The sequence below is a fragment of the Schistocerca piceifrons genome, chromosome 2 (genome assembly GCF_021461385.2).
Source record: "Schistocerca piceifrons isolate TAMUIC-IGC-003096 chromosome 2, iqSchPice1.1, whole genome shotgun sequence".
In the NCBI taxonomy this organism is placed as follows: domain Eukaryota; kingdom Metazoa; phylum Arthropoda; class Insecta; order Orthoptera; family Acrididae; genus Schistocerca; species Schistocerca piceifrons.
This window is the reverse complement of record NC_060139.1, coordinates 670738894-670758185: the sequence shown is the minus strand read 5'-3', so window position 1 is coordinate 670758185 and position 19292 is coordinate 670738894. Positions and strand designations below refer to the sequence as shown.

Below are 19292 nucleotides of genomic sequence, written 5' to 3'. Positions count from 1 at the left end.
GTAGCATCGGTTAGAAGCACTTATGCGAGCCATAATTTCAGTAAAGGTGGTGCCATTTGTTTCTATCTTCGAGCCCAGATACGTGAAACATTCCACTCATTCAAATGTCAATCCATCAAGGGTTATTGTGGGCTGTAAAGGTTAATTAGTTCCATTATACATTTACTTCGTCTTTCCTTCATTAATTCTCAGGCCCATCTTCTCTGCACTCAGTCTTAGACCTAAAAATACACTCTGAAGATCTCTTAAGTGTTCTGCTCGTTAAATCCAAGTCATCTGCATATCCCAGCAACTGTACAGTAGATAGTACCTCTTGTCTGAATACCCGATTCGCATACCACTTTTTCAAGTGCCAGTTTGAAAAGTAGGTAAGAAAGCCATCTCCTTGCCTTAGCCCAGTTCGAGTGGGAAACTGAGGTGATAGCCTGGACTGCACTCACACGGTGCACTGGGGGTACTTTAGGGTGACCTCTATTAAACGCACCAATTTTCCAGTCACTTGAAATTGCCACATTGTCTCATGAAGTTTGGCCTGGTTTATTGTGTCATATACAGATTTAAAGTCAATGAAAAGATGGTGCACACCAAAATTGAAGGCCCTGTGTATGACACTAAAATAATTATTGGAGACCTCAATGCACAGATTGTGGTAAAGGAGACCTTTACCTCACAGCAGTAGAAAAGCACAGCTTCCATGATTACACAAATGACAATGGCCACAGTCGTTAAGTTTGCACTGTTACATAACACGGCTGTAGGTAGCACTATGTTCCCACACAAAAGGATTCATACAGCAACATCGTGTAGCCCTGATCAGCGTACCTTCAACTAAGTTTATCATGTAATTATTGACAGCAGGCATTCCTCAAACTTACTAGATGTACGTACATACAGAGGAGTAATGTAGATTCAGACCACAACCTTGTAATTGCGAAACTAAGAGCTCGGATATCCAATGCAAGAAAAGTCAAAGGAACACCGCAAAGTAAGTATATGGTATCGAAGCTAAAAAATGAAGACATCTCCTAAACATAATCTGAGGAGGTTGCTGAGGATCTTGCGTTGTGCACCCCTAGTGCAAGTGATAATCTAGGTCAAGAATGGACTGCTTCCAGGGATGCAGTCATTAAGGCAACTGAAGAAGTGCTAGGGAAAGAAGGAAAACCACCAAGGAATTCCTGGTTTGATGAAGAATGTAAGAGAATAAATCAGGAGAAAAATCTGGCCTACAGGAAAATGCTTGACAAATCACGTACTTGTCTAAACTAAACTAAACTGAACTCTTCCCGACAGGCTGTGAAGGCGGATATGGAGGGGCATGTTGTCAGCACACTGCTCTCCTAGCCAGATGTCAGTTTCTAAAACTGGAGCCGCTACTTCTCAATCAAGTAGCTCCTCAGTTTGCCTCACAAGGGTTGAGTGCACCCCACTTGCCAACAGTGCTCGGCAGACTGGATGGTCATCCATCCAAGTGCTAGTCCAGCCTGACAGCACTTTACTTCAGTGATCTGTTGGGAACGGGATTCACCACTGTGGCAAGGCCATTGGCATATACTCATCTAGCAGTAAGAAATTATTAAGATAAAAGGAAAGAAGAGAAGAAAGTGCATCGGAGAAAGAAAAGGGAATGGGAAAGAAAGCAGTTTGAAGAACTGGAGACAACTGGAAAAACAAATTATGTTAGAAAATTTTATCAGAAAATTAATAGTGAAAGAACAGTATTTAAGCTGCACATCAATCTGTGTAAAAGTAAAAATGGGACACTATTAACCAATGATCAAGAGGTATTGGAGCATTGGGTAGAGTATTTCAGTGAACTGTTGGATGCTTCAGAATCGCCTATTGAAGATATCCCAGTCACTCTAGAAGATGATACCATAGTACCTGCCCCTTTCCAAGGAGAAGTGAATAAATCAGTTGTCAGATTGAAGAACAATAAAGCACCAGGGACTGACAGTATAACATCTGAACTATTGAAAGCTGGAGGAGTTGAGTTAAATTGTATGATCTGCAAGATTGTGTGCCTGATCTAGGAAAAGGAAGAGTTGTCAGAAGAATGGGATAGTGCAGGGATAGTGTATCTGATGCATAATAAAGGAAATCTATTTGAATGCAGCAACAACAGAGGCATAACACACTTAAATATTATATGTAAAGTACTATCAAATATCCTGTTTAGTAGACTTTCACCTATAGCAGAAGATATTATTGGAAGCTATCAATGCCACTTCACAACCAGGAAAGTCAACCATAAACTAGATATTTACTCTCCAACAAATAGTAGAAAAGACCAGATAATTCAATGTTGGTGTGCACCATCTTTTAATTGACTCATCTCGCCTGATAATGATACGCAAATACGATGCAACTTTCGTTTTAAAGTAGTTAAACACAAAAAAATGTAAAGTGGTACACTTATTATTATAATAGATTAATAAAGTTGACGCCAATCCACACATAATGGTCTCTCTGCATAAATATCAGTTTTGTGCATCCATATAGAACAGTCTCAAAAACAGTTAACACATACTGTTACATCACTCCTCTTCATTTTTGTTACACTCTGTGACAACAGTTCTCCATGTGGCTAGTATGTTACACTTTTGAATACTGTAGTTTCAATCTACTGCTGACACACAATCAGCCAGTCTAGAAAAGAATTTTCAGCTGCAAGCAGCTACTCTCAAACATAGGGTATTTTAGTTCATGACATTAACTCGTACTGTAGGAATTTTTCTGTAATCTGTGTTTACATTAGGCTTTTAAGATATGCCAACAAAGTGTAAGAGGTGGAAAGAACGACCTAAATGGTCAAGACTGTGGTTCCTCAAGTGACGACAGTTGTTACATATTAATTTACTTCGTAATTTACATCTGAACAGACATGGAGACACATAAACATATATTGGTGCACTAACTCCTCATATAACGTGTCAAAATACTATGTGAGGAGAGTAGTTTTAAATGAACGACCAATGGTGGCACTGTAATTACTGGCAACTGGAAGTAGTAACAAAGTTTTAGAATTTTTGGCACTGATTTCCAAACAAACGAAGAGAAATAATACCGAACACATGTCCAGCTAGACACACTGCCCTTAAGGAGGATTTCATGAAGTTAACTAAAGTATCTCAATTATTTAAGATCACAATTGTGACAAGTTATACACAGTACTTACATTTTAGACATGTCAGTATTTTCTAATAGGTTATAAGAGTGCTTCGAGTATCTGGGGATTTTGAATTCCCTGTCTTATGTCTATCCATAGCTTCTTATAAAAATTTCCTCAAAAATTAAAACTCTGTTCTGAACTCTAGACAGGATTTCTTAGTCTTTTTGGAATGTTTTATTCTTAATTTTGATGTAGTTAACTGTACCATTTGCCTTTAATTCACTCTTGTTATCAACCACGTATTCCAATATGGAAAAAAATCTGTTGACATACCTCAAGTATGACAATACTTGAGTCCTTGAAGACATTGCTGTAAGATGTTTGATTATCAACACATTATTCTGACTGCATGCTTCTGTAGAATAAATACCTTTTTATTTTAGCTACACTAACACAAAAGCCATGGCACATGACAGTACTGAATGGAAGTATGTTATCAGTCCCTTACGCTGGTCAACATAACGAGAGAGATTTCTAAGCACAAAGCAGGCATAACAGGCCATTTTAGGTACAGTAAATATGAAAGGATACTAATTCTGTGTTTGCCATAGGGCAACCGCTCTTATTCTATCTACTAAGGAATTAAAAGCACCTGCCTTCTTAACAAAACGCTGTGTTTCTTGATTTTAACTTTCCACAAACACATTATGCTGCTATCTGTTTCCATAAATTCAGCGATCAACAATAAACTCCCTAAAGCTATGACATGTGTAAACCATTTTAGAATTCACTGTGTACATAAAGATGATAAACGCTAGACTGAACAAAAATCTGACTCAAGCACGTTTCAAGCCATATATTTGCAGCAATCTCTTGTCCATATGCCCCAATTTGTCCACACAGATGGTATTTGATCCCACAGACTTAAACAGTTTTGCTCAAACCTCCAACTCCACCTTCCAGTATTGCACACATCTCATATCTGTGCAAATCTACTAAATCAATGCACGACAGGACTATCCCCATACAACGATCTGTCTGCACAAATGTCTGTACACGTCACATATGAATAGATGGATCCTCTTGTACGAACAGTAGATTTGTGCAGATATAAGATGTGCACAAAACTGGAAGTTGGAGTTGCAGTTTGAGTAAAATTACTCAAATCTGTGGGTCAAATAACATTGGCGCAGACTAGTTGGAGAGTGTGGACAGGAGATCGCTACAAATCTGGAGCTTGGTCAGATGCTGCTTGTCTGTGTGTGCATAGTGCATTTTAAAATAGTAGATACACGTCAGTTTTCTAGGTAGTTCATCTCCAAATTCATCGAAATTTATAGGAGTCATACATGTTTGTGTTAAATTAAAAGCAGCAAATACAGTGACAAAGATAAGAAGGCAGCTACTAGTCATACTTTAACAGAGAAATTACGAGTGGTTGACCGTACAGGAAACAGGGAAGCGGAACATTAGTTATAAAAATTCTTTAAAGACTGTTTACTATAAAGATCTAAGTAAAGTAGTGGAATCTATTCAATCTGGGGCCAGGGGTTACTAGAACACTTTCACTAAGTACTTTTGTATGTCATAGTCTTACGTGACAGAATAGCAAATAAAAAGTCGTCCTGTAGTTCTAAAGATGAAGACAGTCAGAATATTGTTTTAAGCTATTAATGTAAAATCTTGAAGCAGTGCCTTCAGAGACATAGCAATTATTACACTTGTTTTACTTCCTAACAGGCTATAATATGTGATTCATAACAAGATTGATTTAGTGGTAACTGTGGATTTCACTATCACAATGCTAGAAGTAAAACTTTCCAGATATATTATGACTTCCCGTCTAGAGCTCAGAATGGAGTTTTATTTTCTGCCACAAAAGTTGCTAGTACACTTGAGGCAGGAAACTGAAAAATCTTGACTCTGAAACAAACTAAAATATAGTTCATTGGCCACGTATATGTATTCTAAGAATACTCTGTATCTGAAACATGTCTAGAACTGTAAAAATATTATCCTTAACTTGTCAGGATTAAGGTGCAGTACTTTCTTGCCTTCATGAAATCATCCTTTAGGACAGTATAAATAGTTTCTCACATGTTGGGTATTGTGATTTTTTATCCTGTAAATCATATAAACATAAAGACGAAATGATAGACTGCATTGCGTCCCAGAATACCATCTGCTCTGAAGTAAGATAAATCACAAAAGGCTGCAGTGGGAGAGTGAATGATCAGATTTAATTTGCAGTTAAGATATAATTTGAACAAACTCATCATTGAAGCTGACTCTGTGCATTGTTACCATTATTTTTCCCATTATGATGAAACTAGATACATAGATTGCTATGGGAGATGATACATTGGGTGATGGTTGACCCTATTAGAATACAGCATAGTGCCATGTAATATGTCACAGCCTACAGCAAGAATAATCGAACTTCATATAACAAGCAATTTACACTGCAGTTTCAACAAGAAAGCATGCAAATATGCATATGACAGCATGCCAATGCACACAATCTTTATATCACCAAATTTTCGTATTCTCAATGCAATTAAACTGCTGAAAAATGCAAGAAACTTGTTACAGATAATTAGTGATTTTAACATACATATTCAATAAATAGTAAGTCATTTTACCTCAGTGGCAAGATTGTTATTCACAATTAACTTAAAGCTACAAACATAGCCATCTTAAATGTATTTAGACAGAAGAATGATTGAGAAGTAAGTAGGCCTCCAAGGAGCTTCCTTTGTCTCATATAAAAGAATAATAAAATTATTCCATCCACCTTAAGAAAGCAAGCTGAAGGATATGCACGTCTCTCTGCATGGTACTTAATTCAACAACAAAATTTAATTTGTTGGACTATAATTTCACTCAATGCTCCTTTCAAAACTGTAGTAATAAATTCTAGATCCTAAAAATTCTAGATCCTGTAGCTCCTGTTGACAGGAGTGTTATCATCATCATCAGCTGCTCATGGGGAGAAATTGCTATCCTCATACAAGTAGTTTTCCAAATTATATGAGAAGTTATGACTGTGAAAAGTTAATTATAAAATTCCAACTCCATCCTCAAATAAATACGCCAATAGTCGGGTTCACCCTGTAACTCATAAGGTAAATTTATGTTGTAAAGCTACCTTCACTTAAGCAGCCAATATCTAGATCATTTTGACTGGTCTTCCTGTGTCTTACATTGTGTTTACTTTTTTTAGCAACATAAGTTACAAACAAATACCATAGTAGAATTTCCTCCATTTCTGAATAAATGAATACACTTTGAGGTTATGAGAGCATAGTCGCTGTCATTGCAATTTCTTTGCTCCATTGATAGATGGCGAGTGAGCACTCAAACAATAGATTGGAATTTATGTTGTGAGAACAAGTCAAGCTGTCAGTAATATAGGTGGAATTGAGCAGTATTTACCTAGATGAAAATCTATGATCGTTAATTTATCAATTTCATATGCAATAAAATCGGTAGTTCACTAAATCTACTAGTCTGCTATCAAAAGTAGTTTCTCATCAGACAATAAAAATAATTTATTATGGAACAACTATTAATTATGGGATAGAGATGTGGGCAGTGCTGCTAACAAACATATAAACGGAATATTGGCCCTGCAGAAAAGCACAATCAGGATTATCCAAGGAATAGGATACAAAGATTCCTTCAGGGAAATCATAAATACCTCAACATCTTGTATCTTTACTAATTAATTACATTTTTTGTGACACATAAAAAAAATCAACCGAGTTCTCTGATATTCATATCTATAATACAAGAAAGAGACAGGCTGCTACTGCAGAAAAAAAACTAAGCTAAATACAACAAACAATAGTTCATACATTAATGGCCAGGTATGGTATAATAAACTGCTGAGCTTATTCAAAGCGAAACTGAGAAAATCTCGACAGGTAAGTGCTTGTACTCTTTGAGTGAATATTAATATTAAACTAAATATAAATCTCTTTATACTTTGTTGTGTAAACACTGGACATTTGTAGTAATTATGATCTAATATCCGAGTCCTTTGTCTTTTATAAGTAAACTGATATTGGTACCATGTGTATGATATTCCTGAAGCATATAATGTGTGTGTTCTCTGTCTGTACAAAACTTAATAAGTGCATATATATATATATATATATATATATATATATATATATATATATATGTGTGTGTGTGTGTGTGTGTGTGTGTGTGTGTGTGTGTGTGTGTGTGTGTAAAAAATTGCAAAGTCGTTTGCAAAAGTCATCAGTTGGAGGTTCCATGCAAAAAAATTCAATAAATAAATAAATAAACTCTGCCTCTTTCTTGTTATCCACTGTAGTAGCAGTGTGCTGAGCTTGGTGTAATCTTGCAAAAGCGAATCGTAATGTTTAGATTGCCTGGTAGAACGATTTTTGTAGCGCACTTAACAGCTGCATCAACAAGACACCACATTCGCTTTTTTTTTTATGCCTTCTAAGGACCCTGGGAGGTGTGAACCGTCATATTACATAACAGTCCATTCATGATTTTCGTGCAACACACATGTATTTAAGAACGAAAATATGCTGGTAAACAGCAGAAGACCTAACCTTTTGCAGAAAGACGTCGTGCATCAACTAAAAAACCATACGAAAGGAGCTTTTCTTTTGAGCTAGCGTAATTTGTATACAGCTGCTGCGAAAATGGCCAGCGAAAGAAACTTGTCAAAAGCAATAAAACTGTTTCCTAACATAGAAGGAAACCAATTTCACGCTTGTTGCTGCATCTGAACCACAAACGTCAAAAATATTTAACACATTCGCTGTTGAAGCAAAAGTAATGACGTTAACAACAATATCCGTGTATTTGAAACCTGAGTGGAGTGTAAGACCGAGCGAATCATTAGTCTCCATACAAAGTTGTTACATGTCAAGGTAAGTGTCCATCATAATAAGAACAGGGAAAATAAATACATGCTTCTCATGCATGAAATGCGTGTTTATCTTCTAACGCTTTCAGCGAGAAAGATGAAATTGCACACATAGATGAAAGTGTTTCTTCATGAATAAGTTTTAGCTTATGCCATTTAATCAATGAGATTCATCGGTTTTTATATTTATTTCATGATCATTCACGTCGTTTGAAAATTTACTAGCGCTTGAAACGCAAAAATGTAATAAATATTTCGATAATTAACTAGAAAAGTGATTAAAAACGGACGTTAATCTTACAGTTGCTTTCTCGCCATTGCTGGTGCTATTGCGCTAAAGCCCGGTCCACACGCAACGATCTGTCTGCGCAGACATCGGCGCAGATGTCTGTACATGCAAAAGATCGCTGCAAATGTGGTGTGTTCACACGACACAAACCCCAATCTACTACTCGCCCGCCATCTGTCGGTGTAGAAATGAAATATCAGTGGCAAGCGACTACGCTCCCCGTAAACGTCAAAATTTAATTCAGTTATTTTGAAATATAGAAATGGAGGAAGTTCTGTTGTGGTCTGTGGTCGCAATTTGTGTTGCAAAAAACATTCAGACCAACCGCAGGAAACAGAGAAAGCGGTCAAAATGGTGTAGACAGTGGCTGCTAAAGCGAAAGCCGTTTTCTCACGTAAATTTACTGCGAGAGTTGCAGGGCGAACCAGTTTTGTGTTACATTACCTCGTGTTCCATTTCCTCGCACATTGGCACTCCAATTTCATCTTCAATTGTACTCCTGCTTGGTCTTGGTGTTTCTTGATCACTAAGAAAGACAAGCAGATCAAAATACCATAACGTTGGCTGGTATACTTGATCTACTCCTACACCAGATCTTCTAGATTTCTCAACTTTGGATAACTCTTTTCGGTAAACAATTCGCTGACAGACTTAATTTACTTGACTTGCCTTCATGAACTAATCCTTCAGGAAAGCGTAAATAGCTTCACATCTGTTGGGTATTATTTCACTCAATGCTTGTTTCGACATTGCAGATGAAAATTCCAAATCCTTGTAGCTCCTTCCTGTTGCTAGGAATCTGAATGTTACCGCCAGCCGTTCATGAGGAGAAATTGCCCTTCTCATACAAGTATTTTTTCTTATAATATGACGGGTTACAAGCTTTAAGAGATAATTTTAAGTTTCGACATCCATCCGCAAATAATTTCGCCAGTTCGCAACGTTTTTTTTATTTTTTATTACCGAGACGTCAACTGCCCGCATTTTTTCAATTTGAGCATTGTATGCGGCTGTCTTTTTGTCTCGGTCACTATGTTCTTTACTTTTAATCTTCCACAAACATGGGTGATTTCTATATATTTCAATGAATTCACTTATAAACTCTCGAGAACACTGACGAGTACCAGCCATTTTAATGCCCTGTGCGCACAAATATAAACACTAGACTGAGCAAACAGCTGTTTCGCGCCAGATTTGCGGCGATCTCCTGTCCACACGCTCCAACTTGTCTGCGCAGATGTGGTTTGAACTCACAGATTTGAGAGGTTTCGTTCAAACCTCCAACTCCAACTTCCAGGTTTGCACACACCTCAGGTTGGTGCAAATCTTCTGTCCACACGCAACGATCTGTCTGCGCACATCACATGTGCGCAGACATTTGCGCAGACAGATCGTTGCGTGTGGACCAGCCTTAAGTCGCGATCGTCCTTGTGAAGCTTCGGTATATCTTTACATACGAAGTGGTTCATCGGTATTATCTGGCTGCTTTGAAAAACCATGGAGGTGTAAACAAAAACAAACCATGGCCGGCAACTGTAGAGTGTTGTTTAAATCATTCACGTACAGACTATTGCAAGCAAACTTACGGGAATCGCATTTTTGTAGCTTGAGCATTGCCAGACGTTTCTCCGCGGAAGCGAGAACTGATGCTGGTGAGTAACTATGTTAATTGGTTTCTTGTTCCATGGCTCATTTCTACGATTAATAGCAGCGAGTTCGTTATTTGACTGAAATTAATTATTGTAGTAATTCGCAGTGCTTTTCATTTCTTTGCAGATAGAGATCCAGCACCGTTCTTCTTTAACAAAGATGTGCAAAATTTGCTTAAGAAGTTGACAAGGGTTGATTTGCATAAAGTTTTCAGAGCGAGAAAAGAAGGAAAGGATCTAAAAGAACCAGAATACAAATTTATGTCAACGGAAGAAGTAAACAAGGTAAGTCAAATGTACATTGTTTCGGCGTAACAGGCTTTGGCTTTAATTACACTATGTGATCTAATGATATAAATCAGCAAGATGCCTTATTCGTCAGAATCTAGAAAACTCAATATTGGCATCTGTGAAACAACTTTAAACCAGCGACAGTAGTGCTTATGTGTATGCACAATTTCATAGGTTTTTGAAGCAGAACGAAAATACCTTGAGAGTTTGTTTTTTGTTTGTCTCCCTTTCTTTTGTATAATTATAAACAATTAAGGTGTATGCGCAACATGTTTGTAAATTCCCCCAATTTATCCCCATATTATTTGCCAATTTATGTTGGAGACTATGTTGTAGATTATCGATCAAATAGCATAATGGCAATCCAGTTTTAATGTATATTGAAATTAGGGAAATAAGATATTAACATGTAGAGCCAAATATGTTCTTCTATGTATACACTGCAGAAAGTATTTTAAAAATAGTTTCTTGTGTGTGACAACAAATATGGGTAAAAGTTACGTATTGGACCCACCTTGCATTTTTCAGTACGACACAAACTTAAACACTAGTCTTTGCTACCCTGCAATTTATTACCACAATCAGATTTTCTGCCTTAACATTTGTTGGTTTGGCCATCTCATAACCAAATTGTCATGTTCCCAGCTAATCTAGACCTTGAGCTGCACTACTGGTCAGTGTGTTACCACAACTAAGATTTTGTGAGGGGTGGGTGTCTCTACGTAACTTTTCTGTGAATCTTTATTAAGTTTGAATGTAAATTGTCACCCCATTCTTCAATAACAGGCAGTAGAGGAAGCATGGCAGCGGGCTGAAGAACGATTGCAGATGCCACCTTTCCTTTTACCAACTCCAGACGTCTGTCGAGAGATTTGTAAGGATCCAGAATTACAAGGCTATTGTGATTCAAAATTCCTGTTTACAGATATCACATTTGGTGTTTGCAATGAGGCAAGTAATGGAACAAAATAGCTTATAGCACTTCTGATATTTATCTATAATTAGAAATTCATGCTTGGTAACATTCATTGCAAATAAGATTATGATAAACGTAAACTACTGGTAAATGCGCAAAATTATGTATATATTTACTTGTAACTGGTCAAGATATTATTATTTAATGTCATACTGAAAATGGTAAACTCTTCGTTACCTGACTGCTCAAAACTAAGATTAGTTCTCATTCTTCCTCTAGTCTGCTTTTAACTTAATCCAGCTTGTTGTATATTAACGATTTCATTTCCTAAACAACTGTTGGTCATTGGATATCCACTGCTGGCTTAAGATCTCCATTAGCCTTCTCTGTGCATGACTGATATGCATCCATGCTGCTGCTGCCACCTCTTTCCACCTGCACTTCATTTATATTAGTCAGAATAATCTTTCACACTCCTCTCCGTCCCCAGATTAATTTGTTTGATTTATCGTTTCTCCTTTGCTGTCTCTGACAGAATTACAATGTCATCGGCAAACCTCGAAGTTTTTATTTCTTCTCCATGGATTTTAATTCCTACTCCAGATTTTTCTTTTTTCTTTACTGCTTGTTCAATATACAGATTGAAAACATTGGGGATAGGCAACAACCCTGTCTCACTCCCTTCCCAACCACTGCTTCCCTTTCATGCCCTTCGACTCTTATAACTGCCATCTGGTTTCTGTACAAATTGTAAATAGCATTTTGCTCTCTGTATTTTACCCCTTGTCTTGAAAGGAGGATATAAGATGAATATCAACAAAAGCAAAGCGAAGATAATTGAATGTAGTCAAGTTAACTCGGGTGATGCTGAGGGAATTAGATTCGAAATGAGACACTCAAAGTAGTAAATGAATTTTGCTATTTGCGAAGCAAAATAACTAATGAGGGTCGAAGTAGAGATGATATAAAATGTAGACTGGCAATGGCAAGGAAAGCATTTCTGAAGAAGAGAAATTTAACACTGAGTATACATTTAAGTGTCAGGAAGTCATTTCTGAAAGTATTTGTATAGAAGTGAAACATGGATGATAAATAATTTGGACAAGAAGAGAATAGAAGCTTTCAAAATGTGGTGCTACAGAAGAATGCTGAAGATTACATGGGTAGATCACGTAACTGATGAGGAGGTACTGAATATACTGGGGAGAAGAGGAATTTGTGGCACAACTTACTAGAAGAAGGGATTGGTTGGAAGGACATGTTCTGAGGCATAAAGGGATCGCCAATTTAGTATTGGAGGGCAGCGTGGAGTGTAAAAATTGTAGAGGGAGACCAAGAGATGACCACACTAAGCAGATTCAGAAGGATGTAGGTTGCAGTAGGTACTGATAGATGAAGAAGTTTGCACAGGATAGAGTAGCATGGAGAGCTGCATCAAACCAGTCTCTGGACTGAAGACAACAACAACAACAACAACAACACCAACAACAACAACAGCAACAACAGCAGCAGCAGTAGCATCTCTCCTAGTGACTATCATATTGTGTGTAGGATGTACATAAAGTCTGGGAACACTTTCAGTTATTTATTGCACAAGAACTAAACATTGTACAGATGTTATGCATATTGCATTTTGAAGAGAAACTCGGAAAGTTTTTTTTTTTTTTTTTACAAACATTCGATATGCAAACCATGAGTGACGTGGCAGATGTCAATACGGTAATCGAATTCTTGCCATACCCGTCCCTGCTTGGCATCGTCGACTGTGGCAGTTGCTTCCAGGTGTTCTCTCCCGGAGCTAAACTACATCATGTGGTAGAGGTGGTACATACACCAGATCTTTTATGTGTCCCCACAGAAAATATGTCACATGGAATGAGATCTGGTAATCGGGGAGGAAATTTCATGGAACAGCTGTCCCCTTCTGCAGCACGGCTGCCATGTTTGCGACTAGAGCTGACAATCGGCAAATTACCAAACTATGTTGTGGCGGTGTGCGTAAACTTTCAGGGTTTCTCTTCAAAATGACGTATGTATGATATCTGTACAATGTTCGGTTCTTTTGCAATAAATAATTGAAAGTGTTCCCGGACTTTATGTACACCTTGTATCTCCATTATTTGTTGAACATTCAGTTTTGTAATAGGTTTTAAAAATGTCTCACTACCAAGAATCAAAACAGCCTGACTAGCTGGTGTCTCATCATACTTCTCTTGGGCATGCCTGAAGCTACTTCTACAGCTACTGATGACTCTCTATCAAAGATAACTTACCGTGTCCTCCCTACCAAAACATCATCACTCCAGTCACAAATTTCACTTGTTACGCGATGCAATTGTGTACTTTGGGTAATAAGCGTAGATGCGATAGTGAATCAAATGCATCTGTCAGATCACTTTGACCCATGGCTTTCAGTTTGTTGTGTGACAAATGTTTAAGTTGGGTTTCGCTTGCTCTATGGGTGGCATGGAGGAGGCCATTCTTTTCAAGGTAGCTCATTATGTTTGAGCTCAGAGTACATTCTAAGGTCCTACAAGAAATAGATGATAAGATACCAGATGGTAGTTCTATGGATTGCTTCTGGTACCCTTATTATAAATGGGTTTGAGCTTTACTTTATTCCAAGAACTGGACGTAGTTTTTTCTTCAAGGGATCTGTAATAGATTATAGTCAACAGAAGGGCTAACTCAACAGTAAATTGAGTATAGAATCTAATAGGGCTCTTCTCGGCCCTGGAGCAGAGTTCAGTTTTAACAATTTCTTTGGATCTTACACTGCTACTTCTGGGTCTCCTACAGCTATCATTATCTGGAGTAGATGAAGAGTCACCTAATCTAAAAGTCCCTTATGTGTCCCCCACACAGTCAGCTACCTGGGCAGCCGCCTCTAATGTGTAAGGTACTCCTGACCCATTTAGGGGCACCCTATAATTCTCAACTCTATGGCACAAGTCTAGGAAGAGACAGCCAAGCCTGTCGTGGAATCTTCAGAGTCTCAGGTTCAAACCTTTCAATCGACTCGGAACCAGAGTGGGGAAATTTTGCAGAGTATGAAATTCCTTGAAATTCATTGAGCAAGGCTGTCATTCGCAACCTTTTTTGCCTGTTGCTGGAATTATCCAAGTATGACCTCGAACCCCAGACAATAGGCATTGTCCTTCCCAGTGTGCACCACAATCTGCAGTTGATTACACCCTGTTTCCTCAACAGAAGCCAGAATAGCTTTTCAACATGTTGAATGAGTATGCTACACATACAAACTGAGTGGAAATGGTATTCATTCTGATCCCTTACTGCAATTTCCATAAGGGGTACCATTATTCACTGTATGTTTGAACTGTTTTTAATGCACTCCTACACTTATGTGTTTGCTTCTCCTTGATACGGAACTCAGCAGTTTTCTCAACAGATGAACTGAGTCCCACTGGCAGTTCTGGTTTCAACTTGCAGGTTATGGGGATGGGTGTAACATTCTGTGTTCTCCCTGGTTCTAGTCTCTTTCTCCTAGTGGGCTAGAAATTCCTGTGGGTTTTCCTGTCTCTATGATTAATTGAATTATGATGCACCGGGCACAGTGGTGCAGTGGTTAGCTCACTGGACTCACATCAGTGACTGACTCACGTCAGTTCAAACCCACATCCGGCCATCCTGATTTAGGTTTTCTATGGTTTCCTTAAACCCCGTCAGGCAAATGCTGGGGTGGTTCCTTTGAAAGAGCACGACCAACTTCCTCCCCATCCTTCCCTAATCTGATGGGGCGGATGACCTCATTATTTGGTCCCCTCCCTCTGATCAACTGGCCAACCAATTACTATGCAGAATTATTCAGTTTCAGGAGACCACCAGCATCTGCACCCTAAGCCCCCCCCCCCCCCCCCACCACACACACACCCGCACCTCACCCCAGGAGGCATTTGTGCTGATACACAGATGAAAGAATACTATTCACTGCCTAACAAAAGGGAATGTAAATGGGTTCGCACTAGATTACTTCAGTAGTGGGCGACAATTAGAAATGAAATAAAGCAGTCCCCTAACCACCTAGCAAAATTAACATGGGCAGAGCAAATCACCATTAAGTGGGCATTTATTTTCTTAACTACAACTCAGTTCACACCTTTCTTTTGACGTTCCTACTCAGGATCTCTATTATCACCAGTAGTAGAGATATCATTAATAAAACACCCACCTTTTATGCTTTTTTGGATGTAAAGAAATACCGCATCTAATTGGCTTGATAAATGGCTTTCAGGATATTACGAGAGAAAAGTCTGAGTTGGGTTTTGTGTGCCTGGTATCCAGAATCCTGCTGGTTTTCATTGAGGAGGCCATTCTGTTTGTGATATGGAATTATGTCTGATTATGGCATTTTGTCTGGTTTTCAAACAAATAATGCATTCACACTAGAAAATATGGATTACAGGCAGCAAGTTGTGTGATTTGGTAGCTACTAGTTTTGAACTATAATTTCATATGTGAAAAATATTCCTGTGTTTGAAAAATACAATGTGCAATATTTAAATTACTCTCCCACCTTGAATCTTGATATATGAATTTACATGGACACTCATTTGTACAGAATGGGTCATTGAATAAAATAAAGTCATATTGTATTCCTTTTCCAAATTATAAAAGTACTAACATATCCCATAATAAACCCACCAAAGAGTCAATAATAGAAGTCAGAGAACTAGTTGTAGTTCAGTTGAAGACAATAACTGCATGAAAAGAAAAGGAAATCAACACTCAAGTGCTACTGCTAAAGTAAGTAAGACATTTAAAATGAAAGTTTAAATGTGCATTGAAAGTTACACTTTTTAACAATGAAAATAATCAGTTTTTGACAATATAATGAGACTAGATAGATAAAAAAAAGTCTACTCACCAAGCAGTGACAGGAGAACACACACAAAGGTTTAAGTATGCAAGCTTTCGGAGCCAGTGGCTCCTTCTTCCAGAAGGGGAGTGAAGGAAAAGGACCTCCTACCAACACCTATACCAGCCGTGTAGCTGGCAAAACATATACCATCATGGGGAGAGCCACTTGTGAAATCACACGTCGTGTGCCAGCTGTTATGTAAAAAGTGTTTGACCTGTTACATCAGCAAGACTGCCACACAGTTATTAGTTAGGATGAATGGACATAGGCAGAGAGTGTATATCGGCAACACACAATATCCTCTTGCAGGTCATGCTCTACAACACGACAGTGGCGACATAGTGCCTGTTTCACCACATGCGCTATCTGGATTCTTCCCCCAGACACCAGTTTCTCCAAACTCTGCAGGTGGGATCAAGCGCTAGAACATGTCCTTGGTTCTCACCGCCCACCTGACCTTCATTTACTGTAATTCCTTCCATCTCAGCATTTTTTCACAGTAACTACTCCTTTCTTCACTCCATTTTAGTTTTGTATGCCTTTCATTTTCTGACCTGTATGTTTTTCACCATCCCCACTCCCACCTCTGTTAAGTACAGTGCAATTAGCTTTTGACTCTTATAAACTCATGCATAATGTTTTAGCAGTAACTGGCAAACTCTTCAAAAATAGACGGAAACTGTCCCATTAAAACCTGCTAAGAAAGTTTTGAGAACTAACTTCAACTGATGAATCTAGGAATATATTACAACACACTATCTATCATTCCCTTAGGGATTGTGAAAGCAAGATTAAACTAATTACAACAAGTACAGAGGCGTGTAAAATCATTCTTCCCACAATTCATATGTCAACATAACAGGAGAAAACCCTAAGAACTGGTACAATGGGACATACCCTCTGCTATGGTACAATGGGACATACCCTCTGCTATGTAATTCATAGTGGTTTGTGGAGTGTGTGTGTAGAAGTGCCTTCAGGGATTTGGAATGCTTAAGTTGTACTTTAGCAGGCCCAGGCAACAAGTGTCAGCTACTTCAGTAAAGTGTATTATGAGTAACAAGATGTTATGACTATAATCAGTCTAATCAGATTGATAATAATGATAATTACTTCTTGATTACTTTGTCTGTGAAAAAAGCCACTGCTGCCCCTCGTATACTACTCAGCTGCTGTTATTGTCTGGTACTTCAAACCAAAGCATTTTAACTTTACTCAGACTGCCTTTAACTGACTGTATACTGACATTATTAGGATCTAGCAGATACCAGGGATAATTTACATTCTTGAGTCCACACATTCAGGTGTACTATAGGTGGTTGTATTCTTTTACTTTCTGTTTCAATATTTGATGGTCTTCTCTGATGTCTTCTGGCAACCTGTTGTAGACTCGACCAGAATATAAACATTATAAACATCCATTCTCAATCCCAGAGAGAAGTGGTGTGTGTGTGTGTGTGTGTGTGTGTGTGTGTGTGTGTGTGTGTGTGTGTGTGTGAGGTCCTGTGAAAGGCTTCTGCAGGATATAATTGCTTAGGCTTCCGCAGCCAGAGTCAGCTGACATAAAAGTTTTCTGGGTATGGTACCGCGTCATAATGTATAAAACTACTGCTGCTGGAGAATCACCAACGTTTTGGCCAAGGTTGGAGCAACCTTCTTCTGGGTCTACTGGTGCGTTCTAGCTATGCAGCGTCCCTTATATTTTGTTGTTACTGTTCATGCCACTATGTGATAATTTTAAAAAGATAGTTTGTTACATTGGTCACTTAAGGAAGAAGGAGAGGGAACTTTATTTTAATAGTTTATTGCGATGGAGGCAGAACGTAACCTCTGTTGTCTATTGGCTCTTGTGTTATGTGCCATGATGGTGGTCACTGTCGAATGAGAAGTTGGCTGCTGTTTACCAAATGCTGGACATCGGCCATGCGGCGGCAGTTACTCGCCAGTAGTGCTTGTGCCTCGCGTTGACAGTGACGTCTCTTGGGCTCTGATTGCTGGCAGCAAAGATGGGGCATGCCTGAGTCCATTCTCTGTATTCATGTTATTAGGGTGTTTAAGTATTTCGATGGCCTCTCTGATTTTTGCATTTCGTCATAACCAGCTGCTCAGCCAACACATAGGCTTCGCTGAATTTTTATTTCTTTCTGTTGTCTTGCTCATGTTCTGCCACTGCAGATTTGTTGTGTTGCCCTAGACGAATATGGCGCTCGTTTTCCCAAATGCTCGTTGCTATTGGCCTGCCAGTCTCCCCGATGTGTGCCTCTCCACATTCGCATTCTACCTTGTACACGTGTGCAGTGTGTATTGCATCCACCACGACGTTAGTGGAGCCTAGCATGTCCTGGATCCTGCACCACTATAGAGGACAGGCTGTACCCCAACCTGGCAAAGATGTTTGCCTATTCAGTCAGTAAATAAAGTTCCCTCTCCTTCTTCCTTAAGCGACCAATGAAACGATTTTTTTTTTTTTAAATTATGGCGTAATTGTATGCGCAGTGAACAGTGACAACGAAATATAATTGACACTACATAGTTCGAACACACCAGTAAACCCAGAAGGAGGCCGCTGCAACCATGGCCAAAATGTTGGTTTTTCTCCAGCAGCAGTAGTTTTATACATTAAGACACAGTACCATACCCAGAAAACTTTATACAGTATTCTTACTGCATGTTTCTATGGAATAATTATCATTTTATGTTAGCTGGAAGTACCAGTGAGGAAGACTTCTCATTGAAATCAGGCAGAAGTTGGCTTTTCAGTTGACATATCCACATGCTGGTGCTACCTTAGTTTATTAGCCATCTGGATATCCAAGAACACACACAGAGCCTCATCCAGTGTATGTCCATTTAACTGCACTTCTGGTGACCTTAAGTTAGTTTTATATGTTTGTAATTGATAATATGAGAATTTGCAAGATTAAGTGTTGGCTGTGAACCATTGTAAGCCTTTTCCATTAGTCTCCTGGCTGTGTCTGGTATGGATGTTTTCAGACCTTTTGTGGGTATACTTGTATCATTAGCAAACATTACAGTTTTTTAAGAGTATTCCAGTGCCCCCAGTAAATCACTGTTGTGTCCTGTTCATGTTTGCCTTTTGCTAATGTGACCATCCGTTTTCTGTTTTCAAGATATGACCCTTTCCATGCAAGGGGAGGGTGCTATGCCATGCCTTTTTTAGTTTGCTTAACAGAATTTTATTATCTACGTAGTGAAAGGCCTTGGCAAGATCACAGAAAATGTC

At 38.6% G+C, this 19292-nt stretch overlaps 1 protein-coding gene across 2 annotated transcripts in view; it reads left to right on the top strand.

Moving 5' to 3' along the window:
* The first annotated feature begins 9724 nt into the window (after positions 1 to 9724).
* LOC124777438 (28S ribosomal protein S22, mitochondrial) overlaps positions 9725 to 19292 on the top strand; it is a 39213-nt gene continuing 29645 nt past the window's right edge. The window contains exons 1-3 of one of the 2 annotated variants that reach the window (XM_047252844.1): positions 9725 to 9965; positions 10090 to 10247; positions 11040 to 11204. In XM_047252844.1, the coding sequence (XP_047108800.1) occupies positions 9836 to 9965; positions 10090 to 10247; positions 11040 to 11204 (453 nt within the window). In that variant the 5' untranslated portion in view covers positions 9725 to 9835. The remainder of the gene's footprint in view (positions 9966 to 10089; positions 10248 to 11039; positions 11205 to 19292) is intronic. The other variant, XM_047252845.1, reaches the window with a different exon arrangement.